Source organism: Oncorhynchus mykiss, chromosome 4, assembly GCF_013265735.2.
Source record: "Oncorhynchus mykiss isolate Arlee chromosome 4, USDA_OmykA_1.1, whole genome shotgun sequence".
NCBI classification, from domain to species: domain Eukaryota; kingdom Metazoa; phylum Chordata; class Actinopteri; order Salmoniformes; family Salmonidae; genus Oncorhynchus; species Oncorhynchus mykiss.
The window spans coordinates 9,657,957-9,666,403 of NC_048568.1; the positions used below are offsets into that span (position 1 = coordinate 9,657,957).

An 8,447-nucleotide genomic window follows, 5' to 3' on the forward strand; every position below is an offset into this window, starting at 1 on the left:
CAATTATGTAATTTCCCTCAATTACCTCGTTATGACACATTAATTCCCCAAGTGAAAAGGGATTTATTCTAGAACCTGTCAAAGGCTTTGTCTCTCATTCATTTATCTCATTCATTGAAGGTATTTCTGTCTGCATCACAGGTAGATTTTGATGTCTAATAGGAAACTACAAGTTTTCATTCTTACTCTGAGTCTGTGGGGCTAATTCGAGGGGGAATTCTTCTCATAAAAGCCCAGTCTATGAGTTTCCCTGCTAGTTGTGTCGAGATAACTCAACGTGGAAATCCCCCATTCTTTGTCTCCTCCCCGTAGAGCATTAAACCCACTGGCGCCTCCCTCCAACACACACTCCAATTCCAAACTTGAGAGAGAACAGAGAAGTGAGTCGACTTATCAGTCAGTTAGTCTATTCACTATGGATGTTACAGTTTCAAACCACAAACAAATGGATTATAACTATGATGATATGGAATCGAAGCACGGGAAAATGGTACCTTGCCAAGAAGACCGTTTTGATAGTGGTCTGGATTCTCTAAAAGAGGATGAATATGGTAATCTTGTGAAGGAGCTGGAGGAATTGAGAGTGGCCAATGTCGAAGTCTTGGCAAACCCCTGCAGTAATGAACCCTGGAGGAAAACAGTAACCGAGGACGGCGACACGTAAGTTCACTTTTATCTTTGGGTAATGTTGCATTTAAAAGGGATGTAGGCCTATAGGCCTACTGCAAGTGCAAAAAGGCAAATTGAAATATTCTATTATAATCTAAAGCAATGTTATAAGAATACAGCATTTTATGCAAAATCGTATGCTTTCATAAAGTATACAAAACTTACAGATATGCTCATGTTATCAAGATGCTGTAAAATTAAGCAGCTGATAGTCATAATTTGCAAGTTAACAAAATGACTATTGGACTCAGTTGTATGATGAGTATGTACTTTGCCTCAGAGCTGCGCCTAGGCGGTGCTAAAGTCAGCTCTGCGCAATTAGGAAAGTCCCTGACGAGATGCCAGGAATGATAATGCATCAGATGTGTCAAGCCGCAACTGGTGGAAATAACCCTAAAAAAATCCTTTATTGCGCAAGGCTCTAGTGTTCGCTCTTTGTTCAACCACTTCCTATGCGCCATGCATATCTGAATCACAGCCTTTTTTAAACTTTTATTTTCCCCTCCTCCACACAGGTTTCTCCACCTGGCCATTATTCATGAAGCCACAGAACAAGCCGAGCATATGATCAAACTGTCACACAATGATAATATGTTACTGGACGCACAAAACAATCAGAGACAGGTAACTATTGATGACCAATGGGGAAATAGATAATTGATCAATTAAAAAACATACTTCCTTTGTTAATTAAAACAATTAATTGGTTGATAAACAACTGTCTTATTGAACAAGTGGTCATCACGACACATATAGTTATTAACTGTTATAAACAAGCCATCTAAATGGTGGTACTTACACCTGAAAACGATATCTAACCACCTAATTCTTTTCTCAGACTGCGCTCCACCTGGCAGTAATCACAGAACAGCCCCATCTTGTAGAGAGGCTACTGAAGGCCGGTTGTGATCCACGGTTAGTAGACGACAGTGGGAACACCGCCCTCCACATCGCCTGTAAGAAGGGCTCTCTCACCTCCTTCAGTGTGATCACCCAAAACTGCCTCCGCCACCTCAGTTACATCCTCACCTTCCCCAACTACAGCGGACACAACTGCCTCCACCTTGCCTCAATAAATGGATACCTCTCCATGGTGGAGAGTCTGGTTCAGCTTGGTGCCGACATCAATGCACAGGTATGTTCATCACACAGGTATTCTGTTGCCAATAATCAAGTATCCCCATTGATGATTGAACACCTAAATGTATTCTCAAACCAAAAAAACCTAACATTTGGTGTATTTTTGTTTCCCCTCAGGAACAATGTAGCGGTCGTACGGCACTCCACCTGGCTGTAGACCTCCAGAACCTATCCCTGGTCCACCGGCTCCTCTCCCTGGGGGCAGACGTCAACAGTGTGACATACGGGGGCTACACGCCGTACCACCTGACCTACGGGCGTCAGAACACTGAGATCTGCCACCAGCTGTATGAGAAGACAGACCAGGAGCTCAGAGAGCTGCCTGAGAGCGAATCAGAAGAGAGCGAGGAGGAGTGCATGTCTGATGATGAACAGGTGAGAAGCTAACAACAGCTACACTGGTCTCACTTGTAAAAGAGATTTGATCTCTATATAAACAAAGGTTAAATTAATTAAAAACTGCAGTACTAGAGAGAGGGGGGAAAGGCTCTCTCTGCTCAAGTGGATTGACTATTGACTAACAAATACATATTTTTTTTCTATTTAAATGAGTTGAGTTTACAGATTCGTTGTTTCTTTTTTCTACACAGATGTACGATGACATTACATTCGGGCAGAATTGAAGTGGTCGCATCACATGGTGATGTGAAGTCAAGTCGATGAAGCTGCTACGGGCCAGTCCAGTCAAAGCACAGTGGGAACTCCAGGTCCCAGAAGCCTTCGGGAGAGCCGCCTAGAGCCGGCAGACAGAAAAGGCGACAGAGAGACAAGACTGAAGATGCCGTTCGGTTGGGATGGAAGTCTGGTGTTCTGTGAAGATCAAAAGCACCGGAACACATATGACCCCTGACCTGAGAGAATTCTCCTATTTTCATGTATATATCAGTAATATATTGTAAATACACAGAGATATTTTTATACTTGTGAATGTTTTTATTAAATGTGAGTGAAACACTATTGAAAATAATGAATAAAATGTGCATCTATAAATGGATTTTCACTGCTTTATTTACTACTCGTACGCACTGTGGTTTTGGTTCATTTCCTGTGACACGATTATTATTTCAGCCAACTGTCTCACAGTACAGTCCTGAATTTCCTGTCACATTCTAGTAATTCTCCATGGCCATTTTTACACAGTAATATACAGAATCAAACCATCTCAATAAACTGCCTCACTTAGCCAACATTACTCACAAAGAAAATCCCACACAAGGCCAGTGGTGTAAAGTACTTATGTAGAAATACTTGAAAGTTTTTTTTTTTTGGTGTATCAGTACTTTACTATTTATTTATATTTTTGACAACTTTCACTAAAGAAAATAATGTACTTTTTACAACATACATTTTCCCTGACACCCAAAAGTGCTAGTTACATTTTGAATGCTTAGGACAGGAAAACGGGTCAAAGGAACATTCCAAAATACAACTGCCTCTGATCTGGCGGACTCACTAAACACAAATGCTTCGTTTGTAAATTATGTGTGAGTGTTGGAATGTGACCCTGGCTATCCACACATTTAAAAAAAACAAGAACACGGTGTCGTCTAGTTTGCTCAATGTAAGGAATTTAAAATTATTTATACTTTTACTTTTGATACTTAAGTATGTTTTAGCAATTACATTTACTTTTGATACTTAAGTATATGTAACACCAAATACGTTTTAACTTTTACTCAAGTAGTATTTTACTGGTTGACTTTCACTTGAGTCATTTTCAATTAAGATATCTTTACTTTTACTCAAGTATGAAAACATGGTACTTTTTCTCACCACTTGCAAGACAAGTGAATTCCCCTTCCCCCACATAACACACACAGGACTTGTAATAAATAAATAATATATGCCATTTATATACAAAGCACCAGTCATGCGTGCACACTTTTTTCATATGGCTAGTCCTGGGAATCGAACCCACTATCCTGGTGTTGCAAATGCCATGCTCTACCAACTGAGCTACAGAGGACCAGTCTGGGGTTTCTTGATTGGGGTGGGGTCATCAGATCTGTGAGTCACATTTTTAAGTCCCTCCCAGATTGGATGTGTAAGAGGAGCTCCTGCTCTGTACTGTTTTATACAAAACATTACACCTCAGAAGCACCACTGAATCAGTCTGGGTAGGCATAGGAAGAGCCGACTCATTCTGTAGAAAACCTACTGTTCACCAATCTGGGAACTATTGAAATTTACCAGACTGGACTACCCATGCTTATTATTTGTATTACCAGAAGCAGTAATGACTACTGGGAAACCCTGAGAGCTAAAAGTATAACACAGGACAAGGCTGAATTTCAGCTGACTTAACATACCCCAGGTTTCCAATTGGCGACATATTTTCATATGAATATTCTAAAATCCTTCAGCAACCCTTGCTCCCAGTTGCACATCTGAAAAACACTATTATAGTCCGTCAGTGGTAGAAAAATACATGATCTTTGGACTACTGGCAGTGTAAAATGGACCCTATAATTGCTGTGGGTCATAAACATCAGTTGGCCTATAGACCTCTGGATTCTCAGGGGATTTCCCAAGGAATCTGACTCAGCCTCACCCAAGGACGCAACAGTACCTCTGCATGTGATCTGTTCATACCCTCTGGCCTTAGAACTAACATGACGAGTCAACAAAACACTAATCCTGAGGCTTTGGATTAGTCTTTTGCTTCTGTAATCGAAACGGCATTCGATATGTGACGTTTTCCAATAGGCAAATATCCCATCTAGTTCACTTATTGATAATACATTTATCGGGAAGCCATTCAACCTTTACCCGCTATGCATTCAGGTATGTAAACACCTTTTACTGACATCTCTCATATCACATATAAATACTGCACTCTTTTCTCAAAACGGTTTGCCTTGTGATTGTCGCCTGAGGTGCATTTTCAAACAAATGTATTTTTGACTTTCTGAAAGTGGAGAATGCATAGAAATGATAGGAGCTAAACAGGACACAACCAGTTTTGACTGACTGTAGTAAAGAACCTTTACCACAGCTCTGCAGTATGACGTGATTAAATGAGCAGAACCACAACAGGAAGACAATGTTCTACTCTGCAGAAATGTTCAAAACTTTCCCAGTTTCTAAATCTGTCTCAGTCAGTTCACCTAATTTAAAAGAGAGAATCGGATCTTAAGCACTTAAACATATTGTAGAAATGCACTTACAAATTTGAAACACATTGTACGAATTGGAATTCGGAACACATCCTACGAATTGCAATTTATTTATATGTTGTATGTAACATACGAAATGGATGACGTAGTACACAACTGTGCAACATTTCCTGAACCCTCATGAGTACTACTTTCAGAATTACTAGCGAAAACATATACAAAACCTTTGGATCAGACCTTTAACAAGTTAAAAAGTCAAATTTGTACTAGGTCAGATAACGAAGGCCTGGTGCACAGAATTCAGTCAAATCTATGGGTCACACATGGAGCACTGATTTAAAAAGAAAAATATTGTCATACTCCTACACAGTCTGTCACTAGTACCTGAGAGAAAATGCCGGGACAGATCTAACTGAAAATAAATTAAATTAATAAAAATATAAGAATTTACTAGAAACATTTTTAATGGAACAGGGGGTAAAATACAAGGATAACACCATTCTTCAACAGGGGGACTACAAATCCCATCATTCAATTACACATCTCTCTCTGGGACTCTGTAGTCTTTCTGGGCTCAGTCTCTCTCCGCTAGGGACACCAGGTGGACGTCCACCTCAGACTCGGTCAGAATCCTGCAGTTAGAAAGAAATACAGATTCAAATTCCTCACAACACAATTCTGGCAGTACATTAGTGGGACAGGCCAATATAACACCCCCACACCTAAAGTGTACCTCTTTTACACACTTTCTAAACAACAAAGGTCTTACTGTATTTTATATGGGGCCTAATGATGCTAAGTGAGAGTGTTCAGAGCAGAGTGGTGCCTCACCTGAACTTAGGATCCTCTGTTGTGATGACTCCTATCTCCAGCTCAGAGGGCTTGAAATCAATTGACAGAACTGTTGACAGACAGGTGATGGCGGTCTGAAGAGAGGGAGGCAGAAGGAGAGAGATACAATTAAACCACTTGCAATCACATCTACTGTTTTTGCAGAGGGGAGAAACAAATGCTGACTGTACATTTCACTTAGTAGTTAATTTCGTTGTATCACTAAACTTTGTACTCTATATACACAGTTAGCGGAGTGGAAGGGGTTTTCTACCTCAACAGTTTCTTTAAAGGTCCAGTCGAGTTTCTTTTTGACTTTCTTCTCCAGGAAGCTGGTGGCCTCTGTCTGTTTGACCCCTGCAGCAGTGGCCTTGAACCCACAGTAGTAGCCTGCAGGGTCACACTTGTACACCTGGGGACCACACTCCTCATCCACACCTATCACTATCATGCCTGAAAAGCAGAAGTAAGGAAAGACAGGATACTGGTCAAGGAGAACATTTTGTTTGTGCAGAAGATAATCTAAGAGTTGTAAACGATTTCAGGGAAAGATGCATTGGCATTGTCTTTCTATAATTGTCTGAATTCAAATTAGGAGTACAACACGGCTCATTACAATTCCATGCTTTTGACTGCTTAGTATGTAGAACTTGTGCTTCAAATTTCAGTTCCAACACACATAAATCCAGTGATGGTGAACATGAATAAACATGCACTTACAGCATCCCAGCGGCCTCATCTCAGCATTCTGTGTGTACACCTGAGAGATGTCAGCAATCCTCTTACACAGCATGTCCACTGGGATCTCATAACCATACTTGTACTTCCAGTTGGCTGCCTCGTAGCGCGCTCTCTGAACCTGGGACTTGCTGTCCGCTGGAGGAGAGAAGAGTCAACCAGTTAGAGCCAGCACTGGGAATAGGCAATTTCAATGTAGGCCTTAGTGTTATGCATATGGAAGGGGGAAGAGTACTTTTCTTAGTAAGAGTTGAATTATATGAGTTGGGATACAAGTAAAAGTGAAGTTGTTAATAAGAGTTGGCTTTGACCATCGTAGCAGTTTACCAAGTAGTCTTGCTAAGACATTGTGTATCCTACTCCTACCTGTCATCCCTGACATCACACAGCCAATGTTCTCCGTTATCCTGAACAGGTGAGTGACTGTGGAGGCATCCAACAGCTTGTCCTAGTAGAGACAAAACAAGGTAACATCCTTTTTAAGGAATCAAATTGTTGGAGTAAGTTAGTACTCCACTTGTGAAAAGCCTAAAACAATGAGGTAAACGGGCATGGTTTTACAGCTGAACTTACCGGTACTTTCTTCTGTGTGACGACTACTGCACAGTCTTTACCTCTGACTGCTACTGATGTGAGACCACCTTGGTTTATGGCCTTGAAAGCATATTCTGTGTAAAACACAACAGGGTTATTCAGAACACGATCGAATCAGTGCATGGGTCGGCAGGGTAGCCTAGTGGTTAGAGCGTTGGACTAGCTGACAAGGTACAAATCTGTCGTCCCACTGTTCCTAGGCCATCATTGAAAACTGACTTGCTTAGTTAAATAAAGGTCAAAAGCACTTCAGATAACAGCACACCTCTGATACCATATAATTAGGAATCACGATCCTAATAGGATCTCTATGTCTGACCAATGATTATACACATAATTGTATCTGACACCCATTCTTCCTTCACGTTGAGATTTACTAAGATTGCCTCGCGAGACTTCCTAGCTTGCTAACAACATACTGTGGTTAGCTAGATTCCCTCACTAGCAACTAGCTAGCTGCACTCACGTCTACAATTACCACAATAAAGCAACATGTTTTCAGTCGCTAGTACAAATTACAATTTCATGTTGAGTGAGTAGGTAGCTAGCTAGTTATTTTAATTGTGTTTCTTATCAGGTGTTAGCCTAGCAAGCTGAGCATTCTGCTTATTGTGCGGATATCTAACGTTAGCTAGCTACATTAGTCGTTGGGGGCAGTCAAACTAAATTTCGAAACTTAAAACTGCATGCAGAATTTGAATATGTTAAATTTAAAAAATTACTATAGACGTAATGCAAGTTAGCTAGTGATCAACTTATTAGCGTTAGCTACTTAGCTAGGAACAATGACAGAGCATTTACCAAGCTGGGTACAATATTGTGTGCATGCAAATTGAAATATACCGTACTAACCAACTTGGTAGAGTCTACCCTCTGGAGAGAAGATAGTGATGTGACGATCAAAACCTGCACTTGAGCCCCGGGACATCTTGGTTGGAATTTGGTTAGCTAAGAAGTGAAAAATATGTTGTAAACACAAATCTCACTTCATGCATAAATGAACCAGCATCTCATCAATACTAAAAGTACTTCCGGATCACGGAATTTCGGGAAACGTTCGAAATAAACGTCCCCCATGTAATGGTAGTAAGGTGTCATTAACCAATATTTATTCATGATGTATGAAAAATAATCCTCTAAACATGAACATTGATTCATATTTGTTCATATTTAAGTGACATTTGCATTACATGTGGGTTTTTAAAACATGTTCCAAGGTCAAATAAACGCCCCCAATGCAAATCACAATGTATGCATTACATATTGGGTTATAGAGAAAAAACGATTTGTGCTGATGTAAAAGTGGGGTGGGGAGTACTCATTAGGGTCTGTAGAATTTATATATGGTGTCGTTTCATG

At 40.4% G+C, this 8,447-nt stretch overlaps 2 protein-coding genes across 2 annotated transcripts; one reads left to right on the top strand and one right to left on the bottom strand.

Annotated features, from left to right (window-relative positions):
* The first annotated feature begins 324 nt into the window (after positions 1-324).
* On the top strand, positions 325-2,800 carry LOC110522049 (NF-kappa-B inhibitor alpha). Its single transcript, XM_021600117.2, has 5 exons — positions 325-660; positions 1,185-1,293; positions 1,508-1,804; positions 1,927-2,184; positions 2,400-2,800. Exons 1-5 carry the CDS (start codon positions 416-418, stop codon positions 2,430-2,432), a joined length of 942 nt encoding a protein of 313 aa, XP_021455792.2. The 5' UTR covers positions 325-415; the 3' UTR covers positions 2,433-2,800.
* A 2,199-nt stretch (positions 2,801-4,999) lies between these two features.
* Positions 5,000-8,146, bottom strand: LOC110522051 (proteasome subunit alpha type-6). Its single transcript, XM_021600118.2, has 7 exons — positions 7,941-8,146; positions 7,068-7,162; positions 6,861-6,942; positions 6,477-6,632; positions 6,031-6,209; positions 5,757-5,851; positions 5,000-5,557 (listed from the first exon to the last, which is right to left on the bottom strand). The coding sequence occupies exons 1-7, from the start codon at positions 8,014-8,016 to the stop codon at positions 5,500-5,502; spliced, it is 741 nt and encodes a 246-aa protein (XP_021455793.1). The 5' UTR covers positions 8,017-8,146; the 3' UTR covers positions 5,000-5,499.
* Between the last annotated feature and the right edge of the window lie 301 nt (positions 8,147-8,447).